This window comes from Nicotiana sylvestris, chromosome 6 (assembly GCF_000393655.2).
Source record: "Nicotiana sylvestris chromosome 6, ASM39365v2, whole genome shotgun sequence".
Taxonomy (NCBI): Eukaryota; Viridiplantae; Streptophyta; class Magnoliopsida; order Solanales; family Solanaceae; genus Nicotiana; species Nicotiana sylvestris.
Window position 1 is genome coordinate 2,881,178 of NC_091062.1, and position 17,470 is coordinate 2,898,647.

A 17,470-nucleotide genomic window follows, 5' to 3' on the forward strand; every position below is an offset into this window, starting at 1 on the left:
CTTGCGATAATTTGTTGCCTTTTTGGCATAAAATAGCAAACTATGAAAGACCCATATCCACAATTATTTCAAGAGTTTCAATTAAAACCAAAGAATTATGAAGTTGAAAATTGAAATTAAGAATTGAAACAAATAAATTTGCAAGCAAAGGAAGACACCAAGAGAGAGATTAATGAAGGATTAAGTGGTTTAGACCTTAGAGTTCTAAGCCTTAGACTCATACATATATTGCACATGTCAAAACCCTAGTTTCTGTTTTGGTCAATTTCAAAGCCTCCAAAAGAATTTATTCTAAAACTGAAATTATTTTGGATTGCCTCTTATTTATTTGACGGGCTAAATGGGTTATGAATTTTCGGTAATGGGTTATTTTATAGTATATGAGTTTAAGTTATCATATGGTATACTAATGCTTAGTCCTCCGTGTCAATTTAAAAATGGATCCGTAAATAAGAAAAAACAAAAGAAAAAATAAGGAAAAATTAAGAGTTGGTGAGGTACCATGCCACACAGCGTACATCTCACCCAAAATGTCAGGCCACATTAGACTTAATAACCGGGCCCTTGCCCCGATAGAAATATATTAAAAATAGGGGAAAATGTGATTACTTTACAAACGGTAGGGGTTCAAGTGGCTAACAGTATAACTTAGGATAATATAGAATTATTTTCTAAAGTAGAGAGGTAAATCTGACCCTTTTCCTTGGAAAACTATGGTTTAAGACTAACAAGGTGTGTATGTGTGTATGTTTATGTCTAACATATACTTCCGATCAGGAGCACATGCAGAATTTTTTGTAAGCAGTATCGATATTTAAAGAAGTATACAAACAAATAAATATAGTAACAACATTATATTAAAAAAAAAATACCTCACTATAATTCTCCTCGATGAATTTTCATATTATAGAAGGTATTCTTAATAGCCTCATTAGATATAAGACTAAATACATCCTTTTCTATATAAGACACCAAACAACTACTCAAAAACTCATTATCCATTTGATGATATATTCATATCACCTATCCAAAACGCACAATAAAATATTACGGAATAAAATAACATAGTATTATTTTTTTGTTTCAATCAGCAATGAATAAAAAATAGAAAAGCAAGTGCATTGTTGGGTGAGCGAACAAAGTACCACATTGGTAGCTGAAAAGATTGAGGTCCTTTGAGAAAAACCGTGCGGGCTTGGCCCAAAGCGGACAATATCACACCATGTTAAGAGTGTATTTGAGCTAGTTTATCCCAACAACTGGTATCAGAGCTCAGGTTCAGCGGGATGAGTATACAGAGTGATGGTGCGGAATAGTCCACACACAAGAAAAAGCTAGTTGCGGGCTTCGGTTGCCATGATACTCTAACAATATGGGTTGCACACAGTGAATCTCGAAAATTGACCCGTGACTCGTGGTAGTGAGCCATGTGGAACTTAGTTAGAGGGAGAGATTGTTGGGTGTGCAAACAAAGTCTCACATTAATAGCTGAAAAGATTGGAGCCTACATATAAGGTGTATGAATCTCTTAATGGTGTGAGACCTTTTGAAGAAAATCGTGCGGATTTAATCCAAAACGGACAATATCACATCATGTTAAGAGTGTAGTTGGACTAGTTTAGCCCAACATGCATGATACATACGTAATATCTTATTTGTAGTTATTGATCCGTCAAGTGAAAGAGAGAAAAGAGCAAGAAAAGGAAAAATGACTGAAGATACATTGTTTCCTCCATTTCAACTTTCATTGAAATTATTTTTCAAAGATATAGTATTGTTTTTATCTTGGCTTATCCAAATTTGGTCTTGTATTATTTGAGATTGTTCAATTTTTCCTTTCGTTTAATATTATTTTTAGTCATTAGTGAATTGTCTCAAATCTGTTGTTGCTATTAATGGAGCTCCAACAATAAAATGAGTGGATACCACATGTATAAATTATATGAGAGAAAAAACGAAATTTATCCTTCAACACGTAGATTTGGTTTAAAATTGCCCTCGAGTTAGAGCTTCGTTAGGGATTAAGAGTAAAATAAAATTATTTATAAACTGCAGAGATAATAAACCAAAATTTTAACAAAGAGAAATACTCAATTTCAAATAATACAAGAACATATTTAACCGTTTTCGAGTATTAAAAAAATACTTACTATTATACAATGCTTTCACCATAAAATTATTAGTTGGGAAACTCGCTATCGATGATTATTCATCTAACCTATTTTCATGCAAATAAAGTACAATCTATGGTCCTTTTGAAAATACCAATAAAGATCTAAATCGAAAAGAAAAAATATAGTATATATTTATAGTTGGAGGAAAGATAATAATTCTAATCACAGTAATATTAATTATTTATTCGACAAGCTTTACTTATGAAATATAAAGAGAGCAAACAATTTTTCCAGCTCTTTGTAGATTGAATAGAAGCAAAATAAATAAATAAATAAAGATTATTTTAAATAAAAGTGGGCCAAATGTTTCTAGAAAGGTCGACAAGAGAATATCTAAAGAAAGATTAGTCCAAGATTATAATTTTAGCTGCATTTGTTTTATAATATAGATAGATATTGAAACTTACTTGGATGATTGTTACCTGTTGTATTGTATCATATTGATACTTTAAATATAATATTTGTTTTGATTGTTACTTAAATTTTATTGTATAATTTTGTTAAATTCGTCGATACTTAATGACGAAAAGTGTCACTTTATGAAACAACGAATTTGACATGGTGGTATCGTTACCTTACTCTTTTCTCTCATCTTGTCCTTCCTTATTATTAAATAATCATATTTTATCATTTACCTTTTTTTATATAATAATTCTACTCCTTGTCCTATTTTTTCTTAGTAATGTTACAAATTTATTCTTCATATTGTTGGCGCTTGACAATTGACGTCATGAAACGGCAGCAAACAATATTTATCCAAATATTGTATTCGTTAAACAATGCAGTACAATATATTAGAAAACGACAAGTAATAATATTTTCAAACAAGCTCTAATTAAGGGTTGAAATCAAATTGTCAAAATGATATCGCCGTTTTCTTAAATCAAATGAAACGTATTAAAACTTATAATGGTGATGTTGCATATCTCGATTATTTATATATGCACCACACCCTATTATCAATAATTTTGCTCATTAAAATTTAAGTAAATAGAAAAGAAGTCATAAATAAACATTAATATACTTCCTCTATCACAATTTATGAGTCATATCTCTTTTTAGTCTACCTAAAAAAAATCATACTTCACCAAAGCTTAAGTAAATAAAAAGAAATCATAACACGAATAATTAATTTAATTTGTAAATAAATAAATAAGGTCGGTTTACTTATTATACTAATACTTTATTTGTCCTAATTAGGTATTGTATTTTTCTTTTAATCATCTCAAAGGAATATTATATTTTATTATTTAAAAATATTTTAATTTTAAACTTTTTATTATACTTTTAATGAATTGATATATATAGTCATATTTAAACTAATTTTCTTATTTGGATGGTTGTTACTCATTGTATCGTATCGTATTGTTACTTTAAATACAATATTTGTTTTGATTGTTACTTAAATTTTATTGTATCGTATCGTTAAATCCATCGTTAGATAACAACGAAATGTGCCACTTTATGTAATGACCGATTTAGTGTGGTCACGTCGTTACCTTGTCTTTTTCTCTCAATCTCACCCTTTATTATTATTAAATTATTTTATTTTATCATTTACCCTATTTTTTATATAGTAATTTTACCTTGTATCATAATTGTTTTTATAATATTACAAATTTATTCTTCGTATTACTTATGCGTGATATCATGAAATGATGACAAACGATACAATTTATCCAAACATTATATTTATCAAACGATACAGTGCAATATAATACAGTATGATACGATACATTTGGACGCGTAACAACCATCCAAACAAGCTGTCGACACAAACATAAATTGGGACGGAAAGAGTAATATTTTGGAGAAATGACATAAACCAAACATGTATTGAAAATGCATTGAAAAGACATTTTCCTATTAGCTTTACCAATATATATATAATAGAAGTAAATAGAATTTTGAGCGGTTAAAGTTAACCAATTCTTCTCTTCTTCTTCGTCATCATCCTCCGCTGCTCATAAATCCCCAAATAATTTACCTCAGTTCCCAATCGATCTGAATCTCTTGGTTTCTCCGTTTTCCGGCGACTTTTCTACCGGAGCTTCTCCATTTTCCGGTAATAATTCCGTCTGCGAATTCGCCATTTCTCTCTTTTACTCAGAATGTGTTTGTACAGATATGTGTACGTTTTTGTGTACAGAAATATGAACAATTAATTTTCACACACGCGCACACACGCGCACACATTGAATTCAGTTTGATATTCTCATCAAATCATCTTAATATGAATTAAAGCGGAAACTGTTGTGGAGATTCAGTTTTCATCATTTTTTTTAATCCAAAATTTTACAAAAAAGAAAAGAAAATAAAAGACAAGAACTAAATCATGTGATTAGATTTATAAACAGTTCTGTAAATTAGTAAATTTTGTAAACAGTACTTTTGCGAGTTTATGATCAGTTCAAAATTTTAATTTTGCCAGCTGTAATGTCAGATATTTTCTGTTGTTGTTCCATATATATATATACATACATATAGTTTCTTCAATCATATGAGTATGTATATATTGGTTTGTAAGTTTTTTTTCCCTGTGATAAATCGCATTTTTTTTTTTTATGACAACTATCCACTACCCGTAGTACCCCGTAACTCTGTCCACTAGGCAGATAGGAAGAAATCACCTAAAAATTTTACATGCGAAAATTGCTTATTTATTATGTGTGCATATAAACCATGTAATGCATGATCTACTTGGCTTGTTTCTAGATTATTTATATAGCTTTTATTATGATTATGATTGATAGGTTTGTGATGAGCTAAGTTATAGGTATTTTCACTTTGTGAATTCTGTGGGAAATGAGTGTTGAAAGATGAAGAAAGTGAAGAGGAAGCTTGGGAAGTATGAGCTTGGTAGAACTATTGGGGAAGGCACTTTTGCCAAAGTTAAGTTTGCACAAAATACCGAGACGGGGGAGAATGTTGCCGTTAAAATCTTGGCGAAAAGCACCATTCTTAAGCACAGAATGGTTGAGCAGGTACTAAAATATACTTCCTTTCATTTAAACTCTCGAGTTTATGCTTCATCTATCCTGCAAACTTTGTTTTTTTTTTTTTTTTTTTTTTTGGTTTTGATCAATGGCGCTGTTCATATATCCTGCATTTAAAAGGTGGAGCTTGATAAATTAGAATTTTTTTTCAAATTGGAAAGTGATTATTCTTAAAACGAAGTTTGAGTTCACAAATCTCTTATGTCGAATTCATTAGCAGTGGGCGGAGCCATAAGTTCCTCTAAGGGATTCAAAAAGAAATACTAAAATGTCACACCTAGGATTTGAACGAATGACCTAAAGCAATTCTTAAGAATCCATGCACTAAAATAGAATGTTCCTTTTTCAAGGGGATTCAACAGTTCATATATAACCGAAAAGATTTTTTTGGCCTTATTCATGCAGTATAATTCCCCGGCGAAGGGGATTCAATTAAACCCCCTTGGCACAAGCTAGCTCTGCCCCTGTTCAGTAGGCTTTTCTGGTCTGATGTGAAGCAAGAGTAACCATGACATTTTCCATGGTAATCTCTTGTCAAAATCGAACCTATGTGAATGTGTGTGGTATCTGAGCTGAATCTCATTAATGAATATCAATATGTTCATCTATTTTTGAGTAACAATACAAACCTCAGTAAGTTGATGGTTGACAACAGTTTAGCTGTGTAAAATAATTAAAGCTTTAATCATATTGGATTTCGATTATAAAAATGATTTTTTTGTTAGGAGAGCATATTCTGGAGTCTGTGTGTGATTATTGTTAGTGTCCTTGTTCTTCTTCATCTCTTGCATTTTTGGCTGGTTAATTTGTTGACTTCTTTGAGATGGTTTCCAGATCAAGAGAGAGATATCTATAATGAAGATTGTTAGACATCCTTGCATAGTTCGGCTTCACGAGGTAAAAAGAAAAAAAGAACAAATTTATGAATATTACGAGTACTACTGTGTCCAACTAAGTGTAATTGTTTCTTCACTTTTTGCTGTTGCTGATGTTTATTGATTTTGTGTATTTCCTTATAGGTTTTAGCTAGCCAGACAAAAATATATATCATTCAGGAGTTTGTCACTGGAGGAGAGCTTTTTGATAAAATTGTAAGATTCCTTCAGAATTTTCAATAAGGTTATTACATCATTAAATCAATAACTCTTGTAGACTTGCTGTTAGATTTTCGTTGTATGTGATAATAACTTGATAGCTTTCTATTTGATAATGACTGGAAACGTATCTGTAAATGAGAATAGAGGTACGACTGAGGCACTATTGCAACTACTGTGCGTGCCTATGACAAGCTTCTATGAATTGATACTCTTCATTTATCAGGAGAAGTTGTAGCTCTGGGCCACAATACTTTAATGGAGATTCTGGAAGTAGATAATGTAGTGGTCAGCTGATATCCTTGGTGCATCCTATTCAATATTCACAAAGCATTAGACTGGTGGAGTAATCTGTATAATGAGAAAATAGAGGCATGACTGAGATATCTCTCTTTTTTATCTGGAAAATAGAGGCATGACTGATATATCAGAAAGAAAAAAAGAACTTCTGTATTCGGATAAATAGTAGTGTGGGCCACGTTTGTTATGAGGAGAGCTTGGATATAGGTTGCTTTGCACTGAAAGTAGTTGAAAGTGTGCTGAATTTCCTTCTAGAATTCCATCTAGTCAAGCTGTTCCACTAGCTAGATCTTAGCAATCTTATTGTGAACATCAGATAATGATTGGTAATGCTTAATTTGTTAGTGACAATTTAGCTTCAATTCAATTATTTTCAGACAGTAAGGTACGGCATCCAGAAGGATTCTCTCATTATGCCTGAATAGTTGGTATGAAACACGGTCCAGCCTTGTTCTGATTTCTGAACCTTTGTCCACAAGGATGGATAGGAAACCAACTACATGTATTCTTCATCAAATATATAAATTGTTGGGTTACTTAGGTATAAATTGGTTCAGTGACAGTAGTCCAGTTTCCATTTAGGCACTTCCATCTTTACTAATTTACTTCATCTCATGGAACTTTGACCTTTGTGGTTTATTTTGTTCTTCTCCCTAAATGAATTTTCAAGGTTTGATTTTCAAGATCTTGTGATGCATCTGTCTCTTCAATAATATTGTCGCTCAATTTATAGGTTCTTCAAGGTAGGATTTCTGATGATGAAGCGAGGCGGTACTTTCAACAACTCATAGATGCAGTTGCTCATTGTCACAGTAAGGGTGTTTATCACCGAGATCTGAAGGTTGGCAATTGCTGATTGGGAAATATGTTGTGAGAATTATCTATCCTAATACCTAAGCAATTAACCATTATTGTTCCTTGTTCTCCAGCCTGAAAATTTGCTTCTTGATTGCCAAGGGAACTTAAAAGTTTCTGACTTTGGGCTTAGTGCATTGCCTCAACAAGTAAGAAGCATCTCATTTTAGTTGCATTAGATGGTATAGCTATCTTTGTTTCTTTCCTTTGCCCTGTTAATTAGAGCTTCTAAAAGGCCATGTACTCAAATCTCTAACAGGGTGTCGAGCTCCTCCATACCACTTGTGGGACTCCAAATTATGTTGCACCTGAGGTATGATCCATATGTGATTTGAATCATTCAGTGACTTTTTAAGTTATTATGAGTGCTTGCCTCCTGTTTTATACATGCAACCCCTCATTCTTCATTTGATTGGCCTGCTATCTTCAAGAACCCATTTTAATCTTATACCTTAAATTGTGAACTAAGAGGAAATGATGTACTTTTACGTTGCTAGTGTTGCGACCAAAAACACCCACGCAAGTGCACGTGATCGTCAAGTAATAGAGTAGTGAGTAGAGTATCGTTCCCACGAAGACTTATGATTAACTGTTGACTAATTCAAACTCAATTAATTTGTCTATCCAAGAGGTTTTTCACTAAATAGAGATGTAATTGTTTTACTACCTAAACTACCAAGCAATAATCTAACTAGAGTTAGATTAACCAAACAAATAACAATTTCGAGTAACAAACAGTAGGAGAAGATATTCCAGGGTCACAGGCTAGTTAACAATCGTGTTATGTTCTTGGCTTAATATGACTAATCGATTTATCTGGATTGTTGATTGACAGGGTTAATGTTACTCATAAGAATCTGTCGAGTTCTTACTCGCCTATTCAAGTTAACTTAATGCCTATATGTCTATGGAATTAAGATTAACAAGAATGCATTTACAATTCCTGTATTTCAACCAAGCAAGGCAATTGGGTATATGTCTATCCCAATTGCTAATCCGTTCCCCGAGGCTCGGGTTCAAGAACTTGCTCTATTTAATTCTATATGTAATCTAAAGTTCCCACTTTCGAGTTCAACTAAAGATTCGTAGATAGTATTTCACTATTAGCTACTCAGCAAAATAATTAAAAGCAGAATTAAATAAGCAACCCAATATGATAAACCAACTTTGTCAAATTAAACTTCAAACAACAACATTCATGTTTCATCCATGACCCTAGAACAATGGGTTTTAGCCACTCATACTAGTGTTCATCACAAATAGGTTCAATTTCATCCCAAATAGCAAAAACCAATAGAAGAAAAGAAGAACTTGATGGTCAAATCTCCTCCTTGCCTCTTGTCTCTCTATTTCTTGCACTAGACTTTGAAAACCTCTTCCTTTCTTCCTTGGGTGAGCTTGACTTTATATAGGTTAAGTGAGTTTTCCTCCATATTTCCAATTCTGCCCCTAAATAACTCTTCCCGGATTTTGGACTAGCGCGGCCGCGCACCTGGCCGCGCTAATTGGCTGAGATTCTGTCATGGACGCGCTAAAAGGAGCGCGGTCGCGCACCTGGACGCGCATGTCCAGTTTTCTGTTTCATCACTTCTGTTCCTCGTCTTCAAGCGTACTCAGCTCTGAGGGGCTTTTCTTGCTCCAAAATGGTTCCAATCACAACTGTTTAAGGCATCACCTAGGCTCCTCATCCTGCAATATATACAATTCACATTTAGAGCCTATTTTTCATCAATTAACCATATTATGATATTGGAATATAATCAAGTGGGAGCATAAACAATCGCCAAATTACCTAGATTTAACCTATTATCAGCTAGTCCTGGTTTAGTAATTAGTTTAGTCATAAGGAATCTTCAGTTCTTTTTAGTAGTAAATTCATTCATATCATTTTCTAAACCATTAAGATATCACTTTTGCCAGCTATGATTATTGTTTGGTTTTGCCTCTTCAAGATGAAGTCTTATGGGCGATGAGGAGTGCGCCTTCACGTTGTGGTGCCTGCAGTGGGTGCTGCCTAAGCGAGGCGAAGTTCTCTGATGGTATTGCACCTAGCTTCAGGGCTTAGCCGCCAAAGCGAGGCTCTGACACAATATGCTAAAGTTTATAAGTGATGACTTTTATTGTGAAAAAAAAGAAAGCTGAGTTTGTTAGTTTTAGTGCTTGTCAGTTCCACATTCTTTTTGGTCTTTTACTGAAGGGTTGTGAGTCTGTTAGACTGTTAACCCCTTACCAATTCCTCCCTAACATACTTCTTCCCTGCAATCGTTATCACACTTAATTCTTGCTAAATGCTACAGTTATAAGATACTTAAGGAATAAAAAGAAGGTTTATTATTTGAGAACTGGCTTCGAAGAATTTCTGGACTTAGCAAGAATTGGTTCTTTGCAATGTGAGAAGTTCCAAAACCATGCTACAACCCAGCTCTGGAACCATGTTTTACCTTCTAGAATATGAGCTCCAAATATCGTCTAAGAAAATGAAGTTCCTAAAGGTGTTATCTCCTATCTTTCAGCTTGATTGACTAGAAAATTAGGTTCTCTCAGCTATGTTCCCGTTCCCTTATATGTCTTCTGCGAAGTCCACAATAAAAAGTACCTTCATTATTTGTTTTATCTGCAAGGAGCTTGAATCAGAAAGAAGCTAAACAGAGGGTTTGTTTTCTTTGTTTTAATTCATTGCCAACCCTTTCACCTAGCAAGATCAATTGGCTTTTTTATTAGTCATCAAACGAGAGAAAATAGAATGTATTTCCCTTTCGAGAGCCCTGTAGTAATGTACCTTCAAATTATTGCAGTTAGAGTCAATACCCTTTCTTTGGGTAACATCATAACCTTGTGCAAATTGTGTAATATAAGAGGTTTGCACCAAGTTGAATTTGTCCGGACTCTGTCAATTGGTGAACATATCTTGATTTTCTTAAGATGTTTTTCCATATTAGAATGAGCTTGACCTCTTTCTGCTGTGGTTGGCTTATTACTCTTAGTTAATCCTTCAGGTGTTAAGTAACCGAGGTTATGATGGTGCCGCTGCTGATGTGTGGTCATGCGGTGTCGTTCTTTATGTTCTGATGGCAGGATATCTTCCATTTGATGAGGCAGACCTTCATACCTTGTATACAAAGGTTAGATGCAGTAATCACACATTTGTAATGTTTTAAATGGAATCTGTAAATGATTTTCTTTTGCTTCTTATACAGTTACAAGTGCTAATGATTAATTATGGGTCATATGAGGGACAATGTTGGTTCTTTTCTGTATTAGCAATATGATAATGTGTTTGTTTAAGAGACCAGCCCCATCTCATATGTATTGTATTCATTTCTATATGGGATTGTGGTGTAGTTAATTGCTTGATATACTTGCTTCAGTTTTCGGACCATTAAACACCACCTGCTAAGACAGTTTGAAGTTTGAAGGGTAAGCTCTATTTCACTTGGCATCGGCCACACTGCTCTTATCAAGACACTGTAGTTCCATATTTCTGATTTTATCTTAATCTGCATGAGTTGCCTCCTTTTTTTTTTTTTTTTTTTTTTTTGCTATGATGGTGGTGTCTGGGCCACCTCGTGCGTACCTCGACTATTCCATCAGGTACCTGCTACCTTTCACTAGCACATGCATCGGGCAACACTGCCAAAAATAAGGCTCGAGTAAATAGAAAAAAATCACCTAGTATTTTTTTGTCGGGCTAGGATTTGAAATTTTGAATCTGAGACCTCATGGAAAGAAATCAGCTTCCTTGTGTTTCTTTTCTTTAATATTTCTATCTTTGTTTGTTGTTGTTTTTAGATTAATTGGAGTTTTAAAAGTCACCTGACATTTCTTGTACATGGCTTACTATATATTAAAGTTATTGTTTGTTCTTGTACGCGGCTTACTATATGTTAAAGTTATTATTCGTTCTCCGCAAATGTCTTATTGGTTTTGATATTGAAACAGATCAATGCTGCTGAATTTTCCTGTCCATTTTGGTTTTCTCTTGGTGCAACATCATTGATTCGAAAAATTATTGATCCAAATCCTCGAACAGTAAGTGCAGTGATATTTTTAACCCTGATATTATGGTGTATTGTCTGTTTATCACTTAATTTTTCGATCTATTATAACCAAATGACATTAAACTTGAACTAGAAGAGATCTGAAGATAGATGGCTACCTAGAATGAGATTTCCCATCTGAATATAGAATATTCACAAGTGAAGTAGCAGAATGAAATTTTAAAAATATATAGGAGACCTCAATCAAGTATGAAATCTGAATAAACATACGCTTTTTGGACATGCTTTGTGTTTGATTTGGTCAGGTGGAGGAGTATGCGCTCATACCTTTTGGACAAAGTTAAAACATTTGACAGATATTGTCCAAAAAAGGTAAAACTGATAGATGCTGGGAACCAAGGATTTCATGTGATGGTATAAGGAAGATATGACAATCTAGCTCTCATGCGGGGGGCCGGGGTCCCCGCCGGTTGGGGGGGGGTGTATGTTTAAGACTATTAGGGGTCTTTTGGTTTGAAGACAAGTTATGTTGGGATTAGTTATGCTAGGATTAGTTATACTGGTATTATTTCTTATTGATAGAATTATACTGGGTTGTTGTTAAATGTTTGGTTTGTTGTATTAATCCTGGGATTGTCAATTTTACTGCTTTATCGTGGGATTATTATTCCACCATCTGGCAGATATAAGTTATCCTGGTACTATTTTTAATCTTGGGATAACTTATCCCATGATTAGTGACCAAACAAGTAATAAGGTGGTATTAAATTTTTATCCCAGGATTATTTTTGCGTATCCATCGTACCAAATGGCCTCTTAAAGTTTAAGCTCTAAGAATAAATAGAGAGACATAATTGAATAGTTGGAAGATATTAATTTGGAGGAAAAAAAGAATAGATGGAAGATCCATTCTTGTGTCTATGATGATCCATGATTGAGTTGTACCACTTATGTAACTTGGTCCTGCTAATGAGTTCCACCTTGATAATCAATGTGACAAAAAGTCAACCCAAAATTGTCAATCTAACCTCTTCTGTGGGATAAAATTAGATACTTTCTTTGAGAGCGACTGAGATCTTAGAAGAGTTGACCTATTTACAACAATGCCTCATGTCTCGAGAATGCTTCTTCGATCTTCAGATAATAGTCAAATGTCTTTCTAATCGATATTCTGTCACTGAAAAGGCTAGTTAATCAAACAAAATTCTCAATAGTAGATAACAAAGTAAAGCTACTATTAGTTCCCCTATCATGCTAATTTGTGGTTGTGGCCTTCTCTGCTGCTTCTTCTCTTTTTCTTTTTTCTTTCTTCTTTTTCAGTTCCACCTAAAGCTTAGTGCATTCCCCTACCAAAGAAATTCCTAATACTTTAAATGATACTCACTTTATGCAAATTACATCGGCAATTAACAAAACTGCACCCAAAGCTTCTTTACTGAAGTGTGTCCCCATGGCTTAGTTCAAGTAGCAAAGGTTGAGGCACTTGTGACTTAGGTCACAGGTTCGAGCCATGTGCCATGTAAACTAAGCCTGGTATTTAAGTGAAGAAGGGTAGAGGAGGGGGCCTATTATCCCTGAGTTTCAAAGGCTGCGGTTGGTCCTAAGGTTTGGCCCCAAACGGATTCCTCGGTCATCAAAGAAAGAAAAAAGGAAAAACTTCTTACCTGAAGTGAAGCAGAACTATGTTTGTATTCATAATTTTATCAAGAATAAAAGCTTTGTAGTAATTGGACATGGTTGATGAAATAGCTAGGATGGATTTGGCTTTGGTTGAGAAGCCACGATGAAAGAACTCCGCAGACTTGCAAGGCATTGTTCTGCAGTAATATATAAGAATTAAATACAATATTCCTTACTTCATCTAGATTTTCAGTGGTTATGGGATGTCCCAAAATATTTGACACTACTACATTTTTATAACTTTTACAATATTCAGAAATCTTAATTCATTAAACTTTTCAGAATTGTTCTACTTTGACTTGATGTGATGTTTCTTAGTCAAACTAGCTTTTTGAACCATTACTTTAATATTTTCTTCTTGAATCATAATATAATAATGGGGAGCCTTGGCGTAACTGGTAAAGTTGTCATGTGATCAGGAGATCACGGGTTCAAGCCGTGGAAACAGCTTTTTGCAGAAATGGTAAGGTTGCGTACAACAGACCCTTGTGGTCCGGCCCTTCCCCGGACCCTGCGCATAGCGGAAGCTTAGTGCACGGGGCTGCCCTTTATAATAAATAAGTTAAATTAACATGTTAAGCTCTTTCTCCAATCGAATACTATCAAAGAAACTGGGACAAAAATGTGATATTCCATCATGAACCTTCAAAATCCATAACCATGTAGAATATTGTGAGACATTGCTCCGTTGAGAGGTAAAGCTCTGTTTCATTAGAACTGAATGAATATTTTGAGTCTGGTTGCTCAACATGGAGTAAACCCTTCCAAATCTCTCTGACTGGTTATAGAGATCCTTTTTAGGGCCATTTTAAATGTGAGAAATGCATTATGCTTGCCTTCTACTCGTTTGCTGCTTTTTCAGTAAAAAAAATGTTTTCCTTTCTCATCTTCTACGTTAGTTTGAGAAACCTCAGCCTAACTGGTACAGAATCAAGAGTCCTTTTGGTGTTTTCGTAGTGATTTATGTTAATCAAAGCCATGTACATGCAGCGGATCAAGATTGAAGGGATAAGACGAGACCCTTGGTTCCGGAAAAACTACGTGCCTGTTAGAGCCAAGGCAGATGAAGTAGTGAATCTTGATGATGTCCGTGCTGTGTTCGATGACATTGAGGTAGAATTCTTGCACACTTGTGCTTTTAGTATGCTAACTAGATAAGGAGATGGTGAAATTGAAAATAATGGATATAGATCAGCTGAAGTGTTTGGCCTGTTACTGCATTGTTCTCCTCCATTCTAGGTTTTGATATGCTATCTTCAATTGTTGCAGGATGCATTTGTAAGTGAAAAATCTGAAAATAGTGACAGTGGCCCCTTGGTAATGAATGCATTTGAGATGATAACACTATCGCAGGGATTGAATCTATCTGCCTTGTTTGACAGGCGTCAGGTACAATGATTAATTTAGTTCATGGACCAAAAATAAACCAAATCAAAGTTCGTCATAGTTTATTTCATCTCCACTTCTCCTCTTTCTTCTCTTTCTTTCTCCCGACTCTTCTTCTAAGCTTTTCATTTCTCGGATAAGAAGGGAATCTGATGGAGATGTAAATTGTTTCTTCCTTTAATTTTTCGTTAGGTTAGTTTCTCTCCGTCTATTTTTCTTATCTTTTTCCTCTTTTTTCTTGTAGTCAGACCCAATGCTACATAATGCCAACCATTTCAAATCCAATTTTGGATCAAATATGTCCCTTTTTTTGTTATGAAATAAACGTGTCAGATATGATCCGGATAGCTTATAATTATAGGGAGTGAGTAGGCTAATGTTTCTACAAACTTAAAAGTGCTCATCATCTTTTGTTAAAAAGGGGTTTGCAACTTCCTTGTTGTAACTAAGCGCAATTGACTCTCTTTTTTTTTTTTTTTTGCAGGATTATGTTAAGCGTCAAACTCGATTTGTTTCCCGCCAACCTGCTAAAGTCATCATTACAACGATTGAAGCAGCAGCAGAGTCGTTGGGTCTTAAGGTCCACACACGCAATTACAAGGTACATTCGAAATTTCCATATATTTCAACGACAAGTGATTCTTTTATTCAAGCAATTGAATCAGTATGAAGCAATGTTGTAATTGAATAGCCAATTCTCCATCTGATCAACTATGATTGTCAGAAATCTTCCACCATATTCCCACTATCTATCAACAATAATTCCCTTTTCCTTCCATACACTGAATTTCTGTCCCAATTACTGTGCAACCAACATAAAAGAAATGGGAATTCATCTTATTCGTTTTACCTGTTTTTGATCAGGAGCAAAATCATAACTGTGTCACAAGATATATTTTAGTATCATGATACTCGTAGGTAAACATTGCCATTGGTTGAGGTTTTTTAAGGCTTTTGTGGTGCTAAGATCATGTTTTTAAACCACAAAACATAGCCTTGACTGAGTTCCTTTTTATTGAATGGGCGTTTATATTTTCAACCACTATGTTTATTGCAGACAAGAATTGAGGGGGTAACGGCAAATAAGGCTGGTCAATTTGCTGTTGTGATGGAGGTAACTTTCAATCTCCATAAACTAAATCATTACAAGATTGCTGCTTGTTATTATCATTTGACAACTCTTTCTTTAATTTGTAAAGGTTTTCCAAGTAGCGCCCTCCCTTTTCATGGTTGATGCTAGAAAAGCTGCTGGGGACACCCTTGAATATCACAAGGTCTGCTTCTACATTCAACTTTTGCTAATTAGTTTTTCACTATAGCTTGCATTACAATTCTTATATCTAGTTTCTTTAAGGAACTCCATGAAGCTTGGAACTGCCTAACAGGCCATTGTTACTGTGCTTTTGCAGTTCTACAAAACCTTCTGTACGAAAATTGACGACATCATTTGGAAACCAAAGGATGGCATGTCAAAAGCTGCTCTGCTTAGAACAATGACTCGCTGAACTGGATTTCTGGAAATGAAGTGAATCACTAAGCATTGTGATGTGTAATGAAGATGTTCCAATTTCGCTATCTGCCTTGTCTTGCACACTACATCATCATCGGATTGGTAAAGTATCTGCGTGGTTTCATGTGGTGAATTCCCCTACCCGATCCTCTGTACCCTCTCTAAATCTTTGTAATTGCTCGTCTTACTGTTAAATCTCGGTCTTATTGCATAGAAATAAGTGTGAACTTCCGAGATATCTTACAGTAAGATAGCAACTACATATCTTTAGTGCTCTGCAATTTGTAAATCACGGGCTTGAAAGCAATGGTGTTGACAACTAGATATATGCTAGTAGTAAAAAGAGTAGCATTTCATATTTTGTTTGCTTTTCCAACCAAGGCATCATTCTGGTTCTTATGTTGCTGCCATTATTTCTTGATATTTCTGTTGATGGTACTAATATAGTGTTTCTTTTCGTCGTCTTGACCCGAGGGTCTTTCGGAAACAACCTTTCTACCCTCTCGGGTAGGGGTAAGGTCTGCGTACACACTACCCTCCCCAAACCCAACTTACGAGTACTTCCAACCAAGGCATCACACCCTCAAATCTTCAGCAAAGAGAAGGATGCATCATTGGTAGTGGTGTGTGGAACTGAGTGTTTGTTTACCTCCCAGGAACCAATATTGCTTCCCATAAACACTTTGTCATCCCCACAAAAGTCAAAGATGAGGAAAACAAAAGAAAATTTATCACATGACATTTTAAGGTTGAAAGTACCTAGTCTCACATCTACACTCCCACGAAAGGAGATAGTAACCTTTATCTTGTGTAGTTCCTATTGAAAAAGGCTAGTAAAAAAGATGAAGGGGTCTATACATTTTTCAAAAATGATGAATCAAAGAGAACGAGTAGTATAAAAAAGAAGATAAAAATGGGTTTCTCCTTTTGTTCTTGTTGGCATTGACAAGAGCAAAAGAGCATCAGCGCTCAAGGGTGTAGCTCAAGGGTGTAGCGTAATGGTCAATAAAGTCGGTAGAAAATCGTGAGATCTTAGGTTCAAATCTCACTGGAAATACAAATATTAGGTATAGACTTTATGCTTCATGCTTCATTAGGTATAGACTTTATGGTCAATATAGTCTTGGTGGACAAAATTATTCAATACTTCATGCTGATTCGAGGTAGCAGGTACTTATGAAATTAATCGAGGTGCGTACTCCAAAGAGAATATATGATCATTACTGACAGCAAATGTTGGTCCATTTGGGTAGGCAATAATGGTTGAAGCCACCATCCATTTGGTGCTATAGACTTTAGGTTGGTGAAGGATAAGGCATGTTAGATAAGAAAGAAAGATAGGCTTTTAAGAACCCGTTTGGACATAAGAATTTTTTTTTTTTTCAAAATCAGTGTTTGGCCATAAAATTTTCGATTTTCACTCGAAGATGAATTTTGGAATTTTTCAAAAATTTGAAAAACTCCAAAAATGTATTTT

The 17,470-nt window shown here is 34.7% G+C and overlaps 1 protein-coding gene across 4 annotated transcripts; it reads left to right on the forward strand.

Moving 5' to 3' along the window:
* Nucleotides 1–4,083: 4,083 nt before the first annotated feature.
* Nucleotides 4,084–16,351, forward strand: LOC104238669 (CBL-interacting serine/threonine-protein kinase 24). Of its 4 annotated transcripts, none has more exons than XM_009793096.2 (15): nucleotides 4,084–4,239; nucleotides 4,928–5,158; nucleotides 6,005–6,067; nucleotides 6,190–6,261; nucleotides 7,298–7,405; nucleotides 7,494–7,568; nucleotides 7,679–7,732; nucleotides 10,416–10,541; nucleotides 11,359–11,448; nucleotides 14,088–14,210; nucleotides 14,367–14,486; nucleotides 14,968–15,084; nucleotides 15,541–15,597; nucleotides 15,683–15,757; nucleotides 15,893–16,351. In XM_009793096.2, the coding sequence occupies exons 2-15, from the start codon at nucleotides 4,994–4,996 to the stop codon at nucleotides 15,986–15,988; spliced, it is 1,341 nt and encodes a 446-aa protein (XP_009791398.1). In that variant the 5' UTR covers nucleotides 4,084–4,239; nucleotides 4,928–4,993; the 3' UTR covers nucleotides 15,989–16,351. The 4 variants fall into 4 exon arrangements, with proteins under 4 accessions (XP_009791398.1, XP_009791400.1, XP_009791399.1 ...); XM_009793098.2 differs by having other exon boundaries at nucleotides 4,088–4,239; nucleotides 4,945–5,158; XM_009793097.2 differs by having other exon boundaries at nucleotides 4,088–4,239; nucleotides 4,951–5,158.
* The last annotated feature ends 1,119 nt before the right edge of the window (nucleotides 16,352–17,470 follow it).